Genomic DNA, 18,599 nt, shown 5'->3' with positions numbered 1-18,599 from the left:
CTTCCTCGTGAGGGCAAAGAACTTATGGCCCAAACAACCGCACCTGGATCTAGCGGAAGCAGCGGAGACCCAAGAGCCGAAGAAATCACCATTCTGTGGCTTGACAGTCCGTAAACCCGAGCCTGCCCCGCCAACAGAGTTCAAGACATATCAAGAACTCCTCAGAACTACTGCATCACCCTTAACAGAGATGCAGGGGGGGACGGACCCTCCCTCCTCAAAATCGGAGGACTACCGCAGAGCAGAAGCACTCATCCTGAGACGTATCTAGGAGGAAAGCTTCCCAGAGGAGTTAAAACACATCCTGCAAGATGTAATGCACCCAACCTGGGTGCCTGACCGCGGTTCACATCGAGGTCAGGTAACAGAATCAAGAGATGTGAACCCGATCGTTACCCTCGGCTTCGTTGCCATGGTGTTCTGCGTCGTCGTGACTGCACATTGCAGTCACAGATACAGGTTCCTCCTAATTCATCTAGCCCAACCTCCCTACAGCTACACCGGGATTACCAACTGCATAGCGCACCTATCTTCATCGCTCGCATCCGTCGGAGATGCAGAAGTCGATTGGTACGAATTTACTCTCCCGACCAATTACCGGAACAAAGAAGAGAGCGCACTCACCTTGCCCGACGTCCGTCAGCCTGCACCTCGCAGAGTGCAATCAATTGGGGCACAACAGCACAATAGCGTAGTTCACCCACGCGAGACCAAACCGTCTCTCCTGCCAAAGGAGCTCCTGGCGATCCGGTACGTCAGAGCCCCCAGCCCGAAGGGAGATGAAGGCCTAGCCCACCGACACGACGGTTCTAAGAGGGACTCATGGAATCCGGTCAGCCCGACTACTCTACTCAACTAACCATCTGGTCGACGGACTCAACCAGGTGGTCCTATGCCACAGTGCAATGGAAGTGGACGCTAGAATGGGTATGGTGTGTAGTGAATGCCTTGCGGTATCTCTGACACCCCAAACCGAGCAGAGAGCACGCACAGGTCCTCTACCCCCCACCATCAGGAGGAAATCAAAATCAAGAAGGGCGGGAGAAAGACACTATAGCGGGACACCGCATCGGACATCGTCACTTCATTTGGGAATTATGAGAGTATGGTCACGGCGGGAGCCAAGCCACCACCTCTCATAGGCAGGAGTGTTACAAAGATGACGACGGCGATACGGTACTACGTACACAACGCCAGCGTGACGTAGTCTTACGACCGCATGACATCATATCCTACTCATAAATGCTACGACGCCGTCAGATGGGAAGCGTTCGGAAGTTATAGCAATAGTAATAATATTAATACCTAGATAAATACCAGGGCCTCTTCACCATATCTAAGTTGCGTGATTAAGGATCTCTCAATCCGGGCCCGCCGTCAAGCACTTGCGGCGATCGATAGAAATAGCCAGCCTATCAAGATATACAGTCCTTTAGAAGTAGTAGCAGAAACCTCTGTTACACAAGTAGTGATGTAACGTCCATCAACGCTACACATTGCTCTCTGGAGAAAAGTTGACTGCTAAATAAAGTTTTGTGAAGAAAAAAAAAATCCACTGAGAAAATCCATGATGATTGGTTGGTTAATAGATATGACGACTCACGATTGGGTAAGGAACATTACGGGTAGGCCAATCAGAGGCAGGATAGGGCGGGTCATGCCAAACCAGGAAGGAAATCAAAACACAGACCAGAGACCAGTAGACCACGTGGAGACTGAAGAGAGCAGTTCCGCGATGCGCAGTGGGATCCATAATAACGCGTCCGCAATACTTTTCAGCTGTGTGTGGTACTTTTAGATGGATCATACAGTAACAGAAAGACCTATCCACCGTCCCAGCCATGGCTGTTGATAGCAGCCACAGAGCATGGATCACAGACGATATATTATAACTCTATGATCACAGACGGAGCCAGCTAGTTTTGATAGCCATTAGAAGCAGTGTTGCCAAATTGTGCGAAAGAAACAAGCAACCAGGTCTATAAAAATAAGCCCCAAATAAGCTGATGAAAAGCTTTACATAACCATTGTCAACTGTTCCCAAACAGCACACAAGTCAATGCCCTTCTTTTTGACAACAGATAACTAATAGATAGCTCCTATTTCACTGTAGGCAGAAAATGAATAACATTATGGGGTGGGGGAAAGAAAAGGCAAACTAAAATAAATACATACAGTAGGCTACGTCAGAGTGTAGAAGAGAGAGTAACGTCACACTTTGATCTCGCCGCAAAGCGGGCTGCTATGGGCTATAGTTCCAAACATTGGAACTATCTCATTGAGTTAGACAGAGCACTTCCGCATTCCATTCTTACAATGGGAGTCAACGCTAGTGTCATAACTCTCTTATACGGCTCTGGGCTACATAAGAGGGAAAAGATCATCTAGAGCAGTGGTTCTCAACCTGTGGGTCGGTACCCCCAGGGGGGTCCCCGCATGATTTTTGTGGGGTCCCCAGATGACACCATTTATGGACTTTTAAGGCCTTTTTAATACAAAAAAAATAAAGAAAAAAAAGTAGACCATTACAATCAACAAACTATACTATAAAAACTGTGTCAGATATTGGCCAAATAGTCAAATAATATAAGAAAGAGGCAAAAATTGTGAGAATAGCAGATCTACAAGCTCACAACGCTTCGCATTGTGTGGCGTTGTGAGCTTGTAGATCTGCTATTTTCACAATTTGTATCTGTGGAACCAAGTCAAACTAAATAATGCCTCAACTCCTACATTCCAAGTGCTTGTCAGGGTGGGGGGTCCCCAGTTCAAATATGATTATTTTGGGGGGTCCCCAGTTCAAATATAATTATTTTGGGGGGTCTAGAGTAGTGTTGATAATTTGTATCTTTTATATACATTTATTTGGATTTAAATACAGTCTAAATTTATCAATTGATTTTACTTACAAAATGAGGAATATATAGGAATATTATTTGAAAATGTCAGTTTTGTTTGACATCACACATTATACATTATAATAAACAATCAAACTGAACATTTTTTGCCTGCCTATTTGTTTGGTGGAAAGTTGTTCTTGATCATGAAGTTGATCAAAAAAAGTAATTAAAAAAAGTAGTGTCGATGTAGCTAGCTACTTTTGCCATGTAGCTGTAGCTTACTACATTTCTCTGACGATAGCCTCCGTTGTAGTTGTAGTTGTGTGTGTGCGTAAACGTGTGTGTGTGTGTGTGTGTGTGTGTGTGTGTGTGTGTGTGTGTGTGTGTGTGTGTGTGTGTGTGTGTGTGTGTGTGTGTGTGTGTGTGTGTGTGTGTGTGTGTGTGTGTGTGTGTGTGTGTGTGTGCAGTCCCCAAAGTGCACTTTGAGAAGATGATAAACCTTTCACTGCACTTTGCAGGTTGTCTGTCTGTCTGTCTGGGCAAAAGTGGAACAAAACTATCAAAACAGAACAATGTATGCACAGTTACAGTAAATGGGAATAAATACGTGTTAACAGCTGTGTTACATTGTAGCTTAAAAAAAACTAGCTTACACGACCGAGAATTGTACATTTGCTGTCATAAATAGTCTCTCTCTCCCCCGCTCCTGTTCTTTCTCAATCTGTAGCATAGGTCTCTAGTCCATTCTCTCTCTCTCTCTCTCTCTCTCTCTCTCTCTCTCTCTCTCTCTCTCTCTCTCTCTCTCTCACATGGGTCATAAGCACCCTCAGGCCCCCCGCTGCCCCCAGACGTCGGTGCCATTCTATCCCAGACCAGGAAGGCATTTCCTGGGGTCAGACTGCGGGACGTTCCCCTGGAGAGCCATCAGTCATCCACAGACAGCCCTGTCCATGAACCTGCACAGAGCACACTGTAAAACAAAACAACACACACACACACACACACACACACACACACACACACACACACACACACACACACACACACACACACACACACACACACACACACACACACACACACACACACGTAAACTAAATAAAGAAAGAATGAAATACAGAAAGAAATACAGAAAGAAAGAAAGAAAGAAAGGGAGCAGGCCTTGACAGAGTAGAACTACACCTCTTGAATGTTATAGAGTCTGGAACTACACCTCCTGAATGTTATATGTCTGGAACTACACCTCCTGAATGTTATATAGAGTCTGGAACTACACCTCCTGAATGCTATATAGAGTCTGGAACTACACCTCTTGAACGCTATATAGAGTCTGGATCTACACCTCCTGAATGTTATATAGAGTCTGGAACTACACCTCCTGAACGCTATATAGAGTCTGGAACTACACCTCTTGAATGCTATATAGAGTCTGGAACTACACCTCTTGAATGCTATATAGAGTCTGGAACTACACCTCCTGAATGATATAGAGTCTGGAACTACACCTCAGTCTGGAACTACACAAAAAAAAAAAATAGCACAATAGCAGATCTTCTATTTCTACTATTTATTTATTAATTGCATTTATCTGAAATAGTTGCGATTAGGCGATTATGTAATAATTGTGACAGGCCTACCGAGGAGGACCCGAGTGAAGTGTCTTTACAGCTGCTACGTGAAAACTGTTTGTATAGTTAAAGGCCTGTAGGGTCCAGTGGCGTAACGGAGGGGTAGCAAGTGATGCGGTGCGGGGGGGCCCCGCCTGCGCTGATACAAATATTTTTACAGCAAAAAAAAAGAAAAAAGTTGATTTATATTGGTCAAATAGAACCGAATTAGACCCGAATTAGACCCGAATTAGACCCGAAATTTTAAGTCAAGGACCTCCAGTTTGCATTGGAATGGAATGGGAGGCTGGAGCATTCTGGAACTCTCAGGGAGCCAATCACAGGGCAGCATCTCCCTGAAGGGACCAATCAGTCACCTGACAGAACGTGTCTGTCAGAGAGAGAGAGAGAGAGAGAGAGAGAGAGAGAGGGGGGGAGGGAGGAACGGATGGAAGAATAAAAGTGCTGACTCTGCCTTTCTTTTCTTTCTTTCTTTCCTTTTCTTCTTATTTTCCAGACACCTGTCTGCCGGTTTGCTCCTCGGGGTCGCACACACACACGCACTTACGCACGCACACACGCACGCACGCACGCACACACGCACACACACACGCACGCAGCTGTACTTGGATCAGTTCACACTGGAGGCCATCAATCATGTCAGACATGCATGCTGCTTCATTTAATGATCACATTTCATATGAAAGACACACTCACACACACACACACACACGCACACGCACACACACACACACACGCACACGCACACGCACACGCACACGCACACGCACACGCACACACACACATACACACACACAGTCGGTTGTGAGTGTGTGAGTATGACTGACAGTGGGTCAGACATGTGTTTATATAGATCTATCAACTTTATTTTTCACTTTTATTTAACCCATTAAAACCTGAGGCCGAAAGTACAAATGCCTTCTAAATCAGTATAGCTCTTTTTCATGCCAAAGGAGGACCCCAAAATGATTATGTATTTGGCTGGGGACCTCCCATCTGAAAATGTTTTGTGCTGGGGACCCAATTCATAATTCAATTCATAACTTAACCTTAACCTTAAAGTAAAAGTCTCAATACTGCAATGTAGAATTACTTGAGTAAAAGTACAAAAGTACTTGTATCAAAATGTACTTGGTACTGTAAGTTTTCAAATGCATAAAATGTAAAACATATTTTGAAAATATCTACAAGCTCACAATGCGCCGCATCGCGACGCATTGTGAGCTTGTAGATACTGGCATACTGCAATGAAGAAATACTTCTGTACAAAAAGTAAAGTACATTATCCAGAATATCCCATTTCACAAGTTCTCAAATGTAATATAAAATGTATAATTTTTTTTTAGAAAATAGCACAAGATCTGCTATTTTCAAATGGCCGAAATGTATATATGGCTGTGGGTAATGTATGTTTTAAAATCTGGTGTAGCAGGAAACGTACCCCGCCTGCTTGCATGTCTCTCGGACATCAAGAAATGGATGTCCAAGGAATTTCCTACAACTCAATGAATCAAAAGAAATAATTATATTCGGCCCCCCAAATCCCACCCACTGCTTCCCTTCTGAACTTGGCACCTTAGCTCCAAATGGGCGTAATTTTAGACCCAGACATCTCATTCAACATCCAAGTTGCAAGAGTCCAGTCCTGCTACTACCAGATTAGGAACATTGCCAAAATAAAATCATTTATATCCACTGCAGACTTTGAAACTGTCATATATGCCTTCATTTCATCTCGCTTGGACTACTGTAACTCCCTCTATAATTATTTTTTATTATTAATTAATCATTAATACAATAGCCATATCCCGGCTCCAGATGGTGCAAAACTCTGCGGCAAGATTACTTACCAACACAAAGAAACAAGACCATATTACACCCATTCTGGCTGCCTGGGAGCTACATAATTGATTTTAAGATGTTATTGCATTTAAAGCCCTACATGGACTGGCTCCCAGTTACATTGTGGACTTTCTGAAACCCCATGAGCCAGTGCGCCGGCTTAGATCCTCGGATAGGGCCCTCCTGGATCCTCCCACCACTCACTTAGTCACCCGGGGGGACCGGGCTTTTGCGGCCCGGGCACCGTTGCTCTGGAATGCCCTACCCATGATCTTAGGTTAGCAGAGTCAGTGTCCTCTTTTAAGTCACTTTTGAAAACACATCTGTATATGAAGTGTTTTTCCTAAGGATTGTTTCATGGGCTGACTACAAATGCTGTTTTGATGTTTTCATGCTTTCTTATTCCAGAAACGTCTAAAGCGACATGTTGTGAGCTTGTACAGGATCTGATATTTTCCCCAAAAATATTTGTGAATAACACAAATCTTGTAGGGGGGTCACTGGCACAACATATTTTCAGATGGGGGTCCGTGCGCAAATACATCTGGGGGACATGAAGAAATGTGAGAACCCCTGCTAGACAATAAAGTTTGACTGACATGCCCTAGCCGCTTATTTGGCATGTTTTCATAGAACTTGTTTCTCTTGCCTTGGTTAATTTGGAAAATATTCAATCTACAAGCTCACAACGTGTCGCACCATGATGCGTTGTGAGCAGCAGCGGCCTTAGTTATGTTTCACCCGTTTCAATTGATACCAAGGACCCCCAATGGAAACGAGGACTTTTTTGGACGGACCTTTTAGACAAAGTATTATAAATGTAATTGTGATGTTTTACATGTTTTGCCTAATAAAATATTCAATCAATATTCAATCAATCAAAACGGGCCCTGCCCTGAGGGGGGCCCCATACTGACCGTCAGTCGGGCCCCCCCACCCCTCAGTCACTGACGCACCGAAATCCCCGCTCCTGTCTGTGGTGTGTTGAACAGGCTTTTTCTCTCTCTCGCTCACCCTGTCACTCTCACTCACTCTCTCTCTCCCACAAATACACACGCTATTAAGTTACACCTATTTCCTGTTACTAATAACCTGTGTAAATTGTGGTGCATTAGGAAGTAAAGGGGAGACACTTTATAGTGAAGGGACGACCGGAAGAGAAGAGGTGTAGTTGCTGCGACGTTTCTGGACTTTCTGTGAATCACCGGCGGTAATGTGTTTTGATGTGTTCATGGACTCGTCTACGGAGCCCCTAAAGGGCCATAGAGCAGATTTTTTTTTATCTCGAGCGCACGACATCCTATCTTGAGCGCACGACATCCTAAGTTGTGCGCTCGAGATCCTAAGACATTCCCACATCATAATAAAGTGAGGGAACAAGATCCTTATGTCGTGCCCTCAAGATCCTTATGTCGTGCCCTCAAGATCCTTATCTCGTTCTAACGTCTTATTAACTTGAGCGCACGAGATCCTAAGACATTCCCACATCATAATAAAGTGTGGGAACAAGATCCTTATGTCGTGCCCTCAAGATCCTTATCTCGTGCCCTCAAGATCCTTATCTCGTTCTAACGTCTTATTAACTTGAGCACACGAGATCTATAGGACGTTCCCACATCATAATAAGACGTGCGCTCGAGATCCTTAAGTGTTCGCACCAGATCTGCATGTTGTGATCAGGAGATGATAATGGAAACTTCAGCATTGGCATAATGCAACGAGCAAATCCACGGAGCTGTTCAAGCTCTTCTTCTACAACAAATAGGTAATTAATCTGTATTCTTTTCATACTTACAATGTATAGACCTATCAGACTTATTGCAAATTGAATGTAGCGTTAAACAAACAATGCTGTCTGAATTCAGGTGATGTTAAAACTCCATGCAGGCTGGCTAGTTTACCTGGCTACTAGCCAGCCAGGTAGCTTCCAATATGACACATTTAACTGTTTTAGACACCATTTTTCTATCAGGAATCTAGGCTGTATGCAATCGATTGAACATGTAGCCTACTGATAATGCCGCTATGCTAGTATTTCCATCCTAACGTTAACGCAAGCGTGGAAAGACGTTAGTGGAAACATGCAACTGCAGAATACCAAAACGCTCGCCACAAAACACGGTCGCCCCGGGGCAATTCATAAACGTTACAGTAAACTATGCCTAAAACCTAACCTTATTCCTAATCTTAACCTCAGTAAAACTATGGCTAACCCTAAACTTATTTCTAACCTTATCCCCCCCAGTAAAAGATATGCAAGAATACAAGAACCGCTGGCACGGGGGGGGGGGGAATGGGGTGAGCGTGTTTTGGGGCGAGTTTTCAGGGTACCAGTGTGAAAACACGCAAATTACGCATTGTATCACCGTAGGCTACTCATGGCCCATGGGCTGCTTAGGTCAACCATTAAAGTTGATGGTTGGTCTGCGAGTAGCTCTGGTCCAGAGAAGTCCTTCTAGGAGGCTATGGACCAGAGCGAGCCTGCCAGCAGCCCATGAGCGCATGGTTATAGACAAATCCACAGAAGCGCTGCCTGCGGTGTCGCGGTGTTGCGGTGCGGACACCGCAGGTATGGATGCCTACAGCCTGGCTACAGGCAGCGCGTCTGTGGATTCGTGTATAGGCCTACTATACGTAATTTGACTGCAAGTTCACTGGCTGAAATGACAGTTCAGAGAAAGATGATGATGATGATTGCTAGTCGTGATGTTACTGTGACACGCAAATTACGCAAAGTGTAACCAAGGCCAAGGCCCATTCATCGGGCTTTACAAAATGTGGGATGAAACGTGTTGCCATATCAGACTATTAACACATCAATGTTACTCTAGGGACATGGAGTGCCACCCTCTGTTGGAGTTCCTTCGTGAACGGAATATTGATGAGCAAAACATCGCCAGGCTTCATGAAGACAAGGTACATTTATTAATTTTCAGTTAATAGCCTACTGTTCAATTTGCTGCTGGTAAACCAACATTTTCCCTGTCAATTGATCTTAAGCTATATTTCCTCTATTTATGTCACTATAGCGTTTTGTGTAGGCTTATGTTTTAATCAATTGTCAATTGTTTCAAAAGTTCCAGAAACGAGTCACAGAAACAAAAATACAGTTCGAATTCTATTCTTGTTTATTGTCACAAAACCAAAATATATCTAGACAAAATACCATAAATTGCTGATAAAATGTTGTTATGCATTTGATTTTTAAATAGGTAATGATTAGCTGATTAGACCAGGGGTCTTCAACAGGGGGTTCGGTTCAGCAGTGGTTCTCAACCTTGTGGGTCGGGGGTCCCCACATGATTTATGCGTTTTTTTTCTAATTTATGGAATCCTTTAGATGTTTTTATGAATGTATGAAATTCTTTTGAAAACAAAATTAATTCGTTTTTAATTTATGAAAAAAGAAACCCGGGGGAAATGTGTGAAATTCTTTTTAATTAATTAATAATAATTCAATTAAAAATGTAGTAAACGAAAAATGATAATTTACTTGCGACCCCCAAAAAAGTGTCCATGACCCCAAAATGGGTCCCTACCCACTGTTTGTGAGACACTGGTGTAGAGCAGTGGTTCCCAAATGAATTTGTCTCCTCTTGACCCAAACTATTGAAAATAGCAGATCTACAAGCTCTCAACGTGTCGCAATGCGACACGTTGTGAGCTTGTACATCATCTACATCATGAGTTTGTACATCATCTATTTTCACTACTTCTTAAAGATTTTTTTTAATGGGATTTTTGATAATATTTAGAAACATGTTTTAATTCTTTTTTAATTCATGACAATTTGTAGTAATTACAAAAAATACAAATTTCAGTTTTTGAAAATCTTTTCAAAGAATTAAAAACAAAATGTAGCCCAGAATAGAGTCCTGGGGGACTCCGGTCAACTAACAGTATAAGTAACACATTTTAAACCTAAACTCTTAATTAGGCCTATTTTTTGGACTTAATTAACCTTTACTTATTTTTGGACTGTACCTAATTATGCTAATTATAATAACAACAATAATAATAATAATAATTATTATTAAGTTTTAATTTGAGTAGTTTACACACAAAAGAAGTAGGGCCGAATCTTAATTTAAAAACACATGTGTTTAATGTTGTCTGTTTTTGTTTGAATATTATTGCAATAAAATGTGAATGCATGATGGAATTACAATTTGTAGGCTAACCTATACTAAACCTTTCAAATCTTTACTTTCCATAGATTGATGTCTCTGTGATTCTACTGATGTCAGATGACAATCTAGCCAAGTACATCCCCCACTACGGTGATAGATTGGCTGTGGTGGCCTTCTGTCGTAAGCAACAGTCTACAGATGGACAAACAGAAAGGAAGAGCAACTTGTTGGAGAGATTAAGATCAAAACTCTGTAATCCAAATCCAAACCCCAAGGAAATGCAGAGACATGAACTTTCAAAGAAATACGTGGGAAACACAAGTGCGAAGAAGAAGGACAGGCGATTGGAAATTGGCTGGATGAACTACAGTGAGAAAGACCGAGATTTTAAGCAAGTTAGATCATCAAAAGGAGGAGGGACAAGGCATGTCAGCCTAGGCAGGCAGATAACAGTAGAAGAAATCCAAAAAACAGCAGAAGAGCTTTTTTTCCCAAATGGAAAGTCTAACCATTTGCAGCTCAAAGATCTTCACTGTGGCATTGGGGACAGCTCTCAGAGAAGGCTTGACCCGGGATGTACTATTGAAGACTTATACGAAGCAACTAAGGTGAAAATGCTCAGGTTGTATCTTCTCACAAGAAAACACAAGAACATGGACAATTCTCATGTATCAGATGAAGAGGCACCTGAGATAGAGGCTGTATCAGCTGTACTTCCCCAGGCTGATAACCAGCAGTTGCTAACAATTGACGAGAACATTTTAGCAGAGGGACACTTTTCAGAGACACAGTTTGACACAGAGGATCCACAAGACCTGATGAACCAGCAACTAGAGTTAATACAGTCAGAGGAAATGAGTGAGAACACAGAACAGGCCATGGTGATGGGCCACTGGCACGAGACCCTCCAGGGACCCCACCAGGTATTTGAACTAGGAGAAGATATCCAGGAGCCAGTGGAGTTCATCTTAGCCAATGCACACAGCAGTCCGATCACTGTGAGAAGTGAGAACTCTTCTGATAGTGAGGTCATAATTGGAGCAGGATTTAATGAATCACAGAATCTAGATGACACTATTCCTGTGGATGATACTGAAAATCCTAAAACAGTGGTTGTAGTGCGAAGAGGATTCGTTCTCACTGACCTAATGAGCATATTCAGTGACCCAGCTATTATGGAGAAAGAATTGTCTGTCCGCATGAAACTTCCCAATGGACAGTTGGAACAGGGATATGGCTCTGGTGTTTTCCGTGACTGCTTATGTGAATTCTGGAGTGAATTCTACAGCAGGTGCACTTTAGGTGCAGATGTCAGGGCCCCCTTCCTAAGACATGAGTACCAAATACATGAATGGCAATCTATTGCAAGAATTCTTGTTAAAGGGTGGCTTGCAGTGGGGTATTTCCCCATACATCTTTCCCTTCCATTTCTGGAGCTAGCCTTGTATGGTACCACCTACAGCAGTATCAGAGATTCATTCATGCACTACATATCAAAACAGGAGAAGGAAATCCTTGAGCAGGCATTGGACAACTTTCAATCTGTTGACCAAGAATCACTCATTGATACCCTAGATGCACATGAATGTCACCAGATTCCCACAGAAGAAAATCTTTCAGCACTTCTGTCACAGTTGGGTCACAAAGCCCTCATACAAACTCCTATGTTTGTGATCGAATCTTGGAGGCCTATTCTGAGGGATCTTGCTGAAACTTTGACACCACAGAGACTAGCAGAGGTCATGCTAGAGCGAGTTCCAACACCTAAGCGTGTGAGAGAAATCCTGAAGTTTCCACAAGCCATGAGTGCCACACAGAGCAGAGTGGCAAGAAACCTTAAGAGATATATTGGGGAGATGGATGACAACACTTTAAGGCTCTTCCTCCGCTTCTGTACTGGAGCTGATCTTCTATTCGGAAAAGACATCACAGTGACCTTCATTGAAACCAGTGAATTCCAGTGTCGCCCCCAAGCTCATACATGTGGATGTTATCTCATGCTACCAGTCAATTATCAGAACTACCCAGACCTCCGCTGTGACTTCGATAGCATTCTGAACAGCTCGGTCTGGGTGATGGACATTGTGTAAATCATGAACTGCCTAACTACCTGTAAAAGACAAGGAAAGGTTAACCTGTTAGTCTGTCGACAAATACACTCGGCTGAGTGTATTTGTATCAGGATGCCGTCGTACAGATTTCCCATAGTGTTAGATTTTCTCTGGTGAGCAGAGTAGGGTACAAAGGAACAGGGATTCAATCATTTTTTGCATGGATTAGCCTTATTTGTCTCTCTAGATTTGATCCCTTGTTTGTTTTCTGGTTCCTTTGTTCTTCTTTTCTTTCTTTTTTTCACACACACACACACACACACACACACACACACACACACACACACACACACACACACACACACACACACACACACACACACACACACTAGTTAGTTTATGCTGTCTTCTGAGAGGGACTAATCACAGTGAGGTGTATTACAATACTGTAGCTATTCATTGACAAATAAGGTTGCATAAAATAAGCTATCCAATATGGCTTTATAAGGAATTGACAGAATGTTATAATCCAGATATTCAGGGCAGGCTACAGTGTAACTATAGTTGCCAATTTAAGTATGAAGTATACATTTACTGTAGATGCATTGATGTAGCATACGGCCTTTTACTCAGTAATTTACTAAATTTAAGGAAAGTGCACTAAGGAATGTGACTTTTTAGCCTATTTCACCAGGTCAGTATGTTGTGTTTGGTGTGGTTGTAGTCAGGTTCCAGACTGCTGCTACTGTACTTTAGTGCCTTTGTTCTCTGAAACCCTGTTTTGCACCTCTTGCCAAAGATTTATGTTAAGATAATTGTTTATGTTAAATGTAATGTTAAAGTTTTAACAAGTACATGCAAGTATCCACTCAGCAGGAATAACACTGAGAAGCACAAAAAGTAGCAAATATTATTGATGTGCTAATTTTATTTAGTTTCTCTTTCTTGAAATGTTTGATGGTTATCACAAGTTCATGAAGTTTACACATTAAATAGTTGTAACACATGCAGCCACGTAAGACAGAGTTTACACATTTACTGCAAGACACTGAAAGATACTGTTTGAACAATGACAGCTTAGGATGTCATAAGATGAATGTTCCCTTCAAGTTCAAATTATGGTAGAATTGTTTATTTACCTGAAATTGATAAACTGTAAAAAACTCAAACTAAACAATATATATAGTTATTAAAGCTTTCAAGAAGAAGACACAATCAGGTGCTTTGTACGGATAAACAGCTGTTATACTGTATGTGGTGTACAGTAAACCCACTGATCTGGAGGCTTTATGGCTCATTGTGGAGCAAAAATGTTTTAATTAGTATTGATGTGGACATTTGAACCAATTTCAACAGCTATATTATTCTTCTTCTTGAAAGGTCTGGATTTTTTACTATTTTATTTTGTGGTTTTGAAGGTTTGATGTGATGTTAAAAGTTGTTTTTGGTATTAAAAAAAATTCAACAACAAAACAAATATTCTAAATTGTCGCCTATTGACATGACCCTTGACAATGACACCAGGTAAAATGTGGTTAAGGGTTTTACAAATATTGAATCAATGAAAAGTACTAACAAGAGCTTGCGACTACATTAGATCCATTAGAAGACATTCTCATTTTTTGTTTTGGACATGTATACAAGGTTTCTGCCAAAAAAAAATGTTGGTCAAGTGTTCCTCAAGAAGTGAAACAACACTTTAATGTATTCAATATAGGCAAAAAATCTGCAAGACATGATGTGCAATGCTGCACACATTATATAATTGAGCACTTGTTTATGCAGAAATATGCTGATGTGCACAGTATGCATTTTTGACCTGTATTAAAATATTTACAACTGCCTTTTTTTGATCATGTTATTATAAGTTTGCTAAATGAAAATTATGTTTATTTTTTGATTAACAGCATAGTGTATAACATTTTGGTTATGGCGCTCTCCATGGTGCTCCATTGCAGTTGTACATAGATCAAAAACGTCTTCATCACAAGGTACTGCAGTAAGGAACATGCATGCCTCTTTGGCTCTCTGTAGATCAGCGGTGTTTGGTGAGACCATGAAGTCATCTGTCCCCCATAGCTGAGGTACCATGAACATGGCATTTGGGATCCCGCTAGGACTGTGTGGGTTCTTCGTTGGTCGGATCCGGTGCGCATTCCAAACAGCAGCGATCTCATTCAATTCTTCCTATGTACTGTACAGTATTCACCTCACAATTGACATTCCAGCATACCTGCAAGGTTGATATGCTGGAATCAGCCAGAACAGCTCTATAATGTAATTGTGCCAAGCATTTAGTGGCCATTTTCTTACGCAGTTGCACTATATTCTGTTTATTGAATTTCATAATACATTTCCTTTAGAATCGATGGATGTAAACATGGTTTTAAATCTTTAGGTAATTTACAAAGGAAACCTTTGTGTTCCATGTAAACTGAAGTACATCTTATGTCACTATGTTGTCACTGCCTGTAATAGAAACAAATTGTAGAGATGCTAATTTTAACAACCTTTCTGAACAATATATAGTCTTCGCTTTATAACAATCATGAAATGGAAACGGGACCCCAATGTAAACAAGCCATAGGCTTTCTTGGGTTTAAAATCCTCTTAGCAGACCTTGTATTGAACTGTACTTTCTTGTGCTATTTTTTGACAAACTGCTAATAAAGTATTCAATCAATTAATGTTTATTTGGCTAGCGATACACAGGTCTTCTGTATTGGCAACTAATAGTGGTAGAGTAACAAATCATTTTACTCATTGTTGATATAATAGACTGGACATAGGCGAGTCCTGCAGCCAAATGGCCTTTTTGACTGAAGTGGGAAATGGTGTATTTATCCAAAATATTTTCTAGATACATACATTCATGAAAGCATCTGCTGATCAGCTGTCAGCATTGGCAATTGTTTTTATAGACCATGCCTCTCTAATACAATAATAGACTAATTGGACTCAATTGTTTTCTATTTACTTGATTTTCATACAATAGGTAGATAGATTACATGTAAATAAAAGTAAATAGAAAAAAAATAAAAAATAATCTAGGTCCAATTAGTCTATTTTTCTAGTAGAGAGGTATGGTCGCATTACTTAAATGGTAATCAATGTTTTGCATTGAAAATTACAAGCTGGGGGGTACGGTGGCGCAGTCGGTAGCGTTGTCGCCTCACAGCTAGAGGGTCCTGGGTTCGATTCCCGCAGGGGATGCTGTGGGTGTGTTCTCTCCTCCGCATCATCAGTGCCCATACCCTAGGTGGGCTTGGCGAAAGGGCCTCTCGGTGTGGAGGTTGCGCTCCCCAAGTGTAGATAGATACCCTCACAAAAACATGCAGTAATCCTGGTGTGTGTCAAAACAAATAGAAACTAAACTCCAATAATAATTTACACATCTATATTACAGCTTAGAAAGAATACAAATAGGGGAATGAAAATGTAGAAAATGGTTATACTGTAGGCCTACCATAACTATTATTGAATACAATACATTGTCTGGTTTCCGTTTTGTTTTATTTGAAACAACTACTTCTTTTTCTACATTTCATCTTTGCAAATGGATCGGTAGTTATCTTCACGCTGAAACAAACTAATTCATGCAGTAGCCTGATCAAATATTTGTGGGCGGATAATATCCCTCAATGATACATACAAGTCAAGTGCTTGTGACCTAGTCACTGGGAACCCCAAGCCTGATTCTTCCATAACAATTGTGCACAAATCAAACATGTCCTTGTCACATGGAACTGAAGTTAGGAACTTGCAGCGGTCTTTGCAAGTGTCTAGGTCACCACTGGATGGAACAAGAAGATGGTCCTCTGTGCCCCACAGGTGAGGTGCCAAGTACATGACATTTGGTATTCCTGAGGGGACATTGGGGTTCTTGGTGGGCCGGATACGATGTGCGTTCCAAACATCCCTTATCTCATTTAAGTCCTCCTACAGAGAGAGAGAGAGAGATGGGGAGCGGGAGGGAGATTATGATTAGATAATAAAAAGAAAAAGGTTGCGCATCAACAATGGGTTTTCTCGGTGGAGTGCTACACCCAAAATCCAGTATAGACATCAAAAGTAGGAATTGAAAAAATCCCTAACAGGTAGCACGTCCAAAATTTCAAATCAATGGAGGACAAAGTACTCACATTTCCACTTTTTAATTGGCACTCACCAATTAACGAAACAAACATAATCCTTGAATAGCATCAATTTCTTCACCATAATAAAGAATAGGATGAACGTACATAGGCTATTATATGTCACATAATCAAGGTAAATCCACCGTGCATAAAGTCATCCTAGGTGAGTCTAGTTGTTCTATAGTTTTTTTCGGAGGGCCATAATATTATTCCCGCATGCATGTGGTCACTGAATGAAAAAAAAGAAACCCACTATGGTTACTTTATGTGTGAATTTAATTACTTCGAAACTCAATAGCCACACATAAGCACTCACCTGGGACGCCACATTATCACATGAAAAAGGCCATTTGAACAGATATATATATATATATATATATATATATTGTCCTACTCTACTCAAAGTTGATCATGTTAATGCATGAAGGCATGGTCTGTGATCGTCAAATGTTTACCTGAATGATTGCCAGGAAGCACAACTGCATTAGTGCTTTGTCCAGGAAATCACCGGTGAAGATCCCTTCATCCTTGAGTTCTCCCAGCAGCTGGATCCAATATTCAACCCCTTCCCTTCTCATAAGTCCCCACCAACTCTCTATTCTCTGGTTTGCTGTGCTTTTTCCTGTTATATAACTCCTTTCTCCTGCCCTGTCATCTTCATCATTTCGACGCAAATACCTTTGGCTGTCTCTTAGCACAACATTCTCTGTACCCATGTCTGTGCGTAAAAGCATTGGGTAACCACCGGTCTGCTCTATTGCTTCAACAAAGTAGCCTCCAATAACTTTTGGGTCGCTGCTGGTGAAGGCAGCTCTCAGCCATATGATCCTGCGGGAATACCCGTCTATGCACCCATTAATGCATATTCCATAGGGCTTGAGCTTGTCGTAGGAATCTACATGCCATATGAAATTAGGTCCTTTAGAAAAATACCGCCTCCGGGTTAGACGTCGTCTCAGCCGAGCTTGAGAGTTTACTGGGTCGAGCAGAGAAAGAAGGATTCTCATGTCTTCCTTCCTAATGCGGATACCTTGCTCCAGACACTTGGTATACATCCACCGGTATCCATGTAGTTTTCCAGGGCCTTCCAATTGACCAGCTATAAAGTCGATGGCATCATCCAAGTCAGAATATCGCCGACGATATAACCCATAACCTCTCAATATCCTTGTTAATTGCCTTTTACTAACAATAATCCCATGCAAAGCAAGTGTAGACAAAATGTCTGCATAAATCATGCCCAAGCGAAAGCCAATCTTGATCAAGGTGTCTCTATCCATAACTATCAACAAGTAGGTGGTGGCATCCAGAGTAAATTATCTAGTTAAACAAAAAGAAAAACGTGGCGAGAGTGAGTGCAAGGATGTATATAGGCCAAAGAGCACTCAGCATTTAGATAAGCCAGAACTCGGTCAATTCTAAACCGAAGAGAGCCAGCAGTCTCTGAGCCGCTCCTCCTGATCTCAGAAAAAACACCTATCCACCTATAGCCAACAAGTCTCTGAGAGCCAGCAGTCTCTGAGCTCCTCAGCAGTCCCCTCCTCCTGATCTCAGGAACAACACCATCCACCTATAATTGAATAAATAAACACTGTTAAAGGCAGGGGAAGTGATATTTGTGACCGCTTCCTACTTAATGTAATTTATGTGATCCATCAGGCATAGACTGTAGTGTAGACAGCCGATGTGAGGGACATGTCATGTCACCGACCTGTCCTGGAAGCCTGCAGTCTCTGAGAGCCAGCAGTCTGTGAGCTCCTCTGCAGTCTCTGGGCCCACAGTCCCCTCCTCAAAGTCTCAGGAACAACACAATCCACCTATAATTGAATAAATTAAACAAATAAACACTGTTAGAAGGTAGGGGAAGTGATATGTTTTGGTTAAAAACATATATATTTGAGCTGTATATAAAGATTTCTAAATGGAGTTTGTTCAGTAACAGGGGTCTCTCCACATCTCTTTAATAAACAGA

At 41.7% G+C, this 18,599-nt stretch overlaps 1 protein-coding gene across 1 annotated transcript; it reads right to left on the bottom strand.

Annotated features, from left to right (window-relative positions):
• Nucleotides 1-16,085: 16,085 nt before the first annotated feature.
• LOC308077015 (uncharacterized protein) lies at nucleotides 16,086-17,861 on the bottom strand (the record flags this gene model as incomplete). The annotated part of the gene is made up of 2 exons (XM_080417543.1): nucleotides 17,083-17,861; nucleotides 16,086-16,430 (listed from the first exon to the last, which is right to left on the bottom strand). Exons 1-2 carry the CDS (start codon nucleotides 17,680-17,682, stop codon nucleotides 16,086-16,088), a joined length of 945 nt encoding a protein of 314 aa, XP_080273669.1. The 5' UTR covers nucleotides 17,683-17,861.
• Between the last annotated feature and the right edge of the window lie 738 nt (nucleotides 17,862-18,599).

The sequence above is a fragment of the Gymnoscopelus braueri genome, assembly GCF_963280865.1.
Source record: "Gymnoscopelus braueri genome assembly, chromosome: 21".
Lineage (NCBI taxonomy): Eukaryota > Metazoa > Chordata > Actinopteri > Myctophiformes > Myctophidae > Gymnoscopelus > Gymnoscopelus braueri.
Note: the sequence above shows the minus strand (reverse complement) of the source record. Positions and strands in the feature narration are given on the sequence as shown.